This window comes from Ixodes scapularis, unplaced genomic scaffold (assembly GCF_016920785.2).
Source record: "Ixodes scapularis isolate PalLabHiFi unplaced genomic scaffold, ASM1692078v2 PGA_scaffold8__174_contigs__length_109621045, whole genome shotgun sequence".
NCBI classification, from domain to species: Eukaryota; Metazoa; Arthropoda; class Arachnida; order Ixodida; family Ixodidae; genus Ixodes; species Ixodes scapularis.
The window spans coordinates 49,961,072-49,962,929 of NW_024609883.1; the positions used below are offsets into that span (position 1 = coordinate 49,961,072).

The 1,858-nt window shown below is 50.8% G+C and overlaps 1 protein-coding gene across 1 annotated transcript; it reads right to left on the reverse strand.

Annotated features, from left to right (window-relative positions):
- Window positions 1–264: 264 nt before the first annotated feature.
- On the reverse strand, window positions 265–1,104 carry LOC115327809 (omega-amidase NIT2-like). Its single transcript, XM_040214243.3, has one exon. The coding sequence runs from the start codon at window positions 1,102–1,104 to the stop codon at window positions 265–267; it is 840 nt and encodes a 279-aa protein (XP_040070177.1).
- Window positions 1,105–1,858: the final 754 nt, after the last annotated feature.

Genomic DNA, 1,858 nt, shown 5'->3' on the forward strand with positions numbered 1-1,858 from the left:
GTACACTTCGAGTGTACTGATTTTGAACGACTTTTCGCTACGGGAAGCCTATACATAAACACGTACATAAGAAACACTTAGTGAACTAAATAAAGTTTACAGGCCTAAAGGCAACAAATACAAAGTAACACCCGCAAAGAATATTTTTATGCTCACACACATAAAACACCCGAAATACACTCCTCCGGATTTCTACCTCCAGAGTAGATGGCAGAGACTACTGCGCGGTCGACATTACACTCCGTCAGAAGGCGCCACGTTAGTTTACGCGTCCGTGGGGACGACTACTTTGTACAGGTCGTTCCTCCTCTGTTTGGCGACGGGCAGCTGTTGCCTCACCGCATCCAGGTAGTCTATATTGACATCAGCAAGCACGATCTCTTCATCGACCCCAGCCGACCGGACCACCTTACCAGTGGGATCTACCGGCATGCTGCGTCCCCAGAGGACGTAGTAGGCCGTTTCGTCCCTCGAGGGCGACACGGACGCCACGTAGACCTGGTATTCAGCCGCCCTAGCCCTCGAAGTTAGCTGCCAGTACAACGGACCGTTGTACATGTTGAACGCTGCCGGATACACCATCAACTTGCAGCCGAGCCACTCGTACAGCTCGGCAAAGGACGAGAACACGATGTCGTAGCATACGGCGACGCCCACTTTGCAGAACGGGGTGTCGAAGGTGGTCACTTTGTCGCCCCGTGTTAAGAAGCCCGCCTCGCTGAACGTGAACTTGCTGGGGACGTCGGTCGCGTAGAGGTGTACCTTGCGGTGCTTGGCCAGCAGTGAACCGTCCGGTCCGTGGACTAAGCAGGCGGCGTAGAGTTTGTCATCCTCCCTCTCCGACAACGTTCCGCCAATGAGGTAGACCTGGTTGTCGCTGGCCCAGCGTGACAGCATCTCGCTGGACTTCCCCGGAATCGGCTCGGCGTACTTTACGATGTACTTCGGCTCGTACGGGAAGCTAAAGCATTCTGGCAGGCAGACCATCTTCGCTCCCGCAGACGCCGCCTCTTTGATCAACTCACTCGCTCTTTCGAGGTTTTTCGAAATGTTGGGCGTCACCGCAAGTTGTAGCAGGGCAAGACGAAACTTGTTCATCGCCATGATTCGGGAATCGGAGCGAATATTACCTTGGCCTCACAGTCTGGATTAAAGGCGCACGATACAAGTGGAACGATGCGTATACAAGACGTCTGTCATTCGTGTTCTGCGAGCTACAGGTGCGAGCGGAGCCTTGTACATCCCAGGCGCGGTGATTGTTTTTAATTGGCGTTTGAAATCACGCGACACCAACGCGGCCCCAAACAGAAGAGGAGGCCTGCGAAAACCGTCGTACTCTAGGCGTCCCAGACTCTGCCCCAAGCGGCGAACATGCCGTACCACCCCTCGAGCTAGAGTCCGAAAACGCGGATGACGAGATTGTCGTCCGTGTTCTCGTCCGTGTTTTCGAAACGCAGGCCTTGCAACTGTGGCATGACTAGTAACTTTAGCGCGCGTCCGCGCTTCCCACCTGCTTCAGGTCTCTCTGAAAGTGACTGCATTAGTGGTTCTTCATGACGCTCAGTGGGTTTCTAATTGAAACTATATATTTATTTTAATGAATTAAAAAATTTCATCATGATTCTTAACGGAATATATTTACCGATCAAGACTATTAACCCCCTAGAGTATGTCCCCCGGCCGTGTAACTCACCTGTACTGACTGCATCGGTAATCGTTTCGTGACTTTTAATAATATATATTTGTTCGAATTAAATTTATAAATATGAATGGCGGTGCATGGATGAATACTTCCAAATTTTGTAAGGAGGGTATAGATTTTGTTTTCAATTCGGCTGTGATAAATAAATCTAAACCG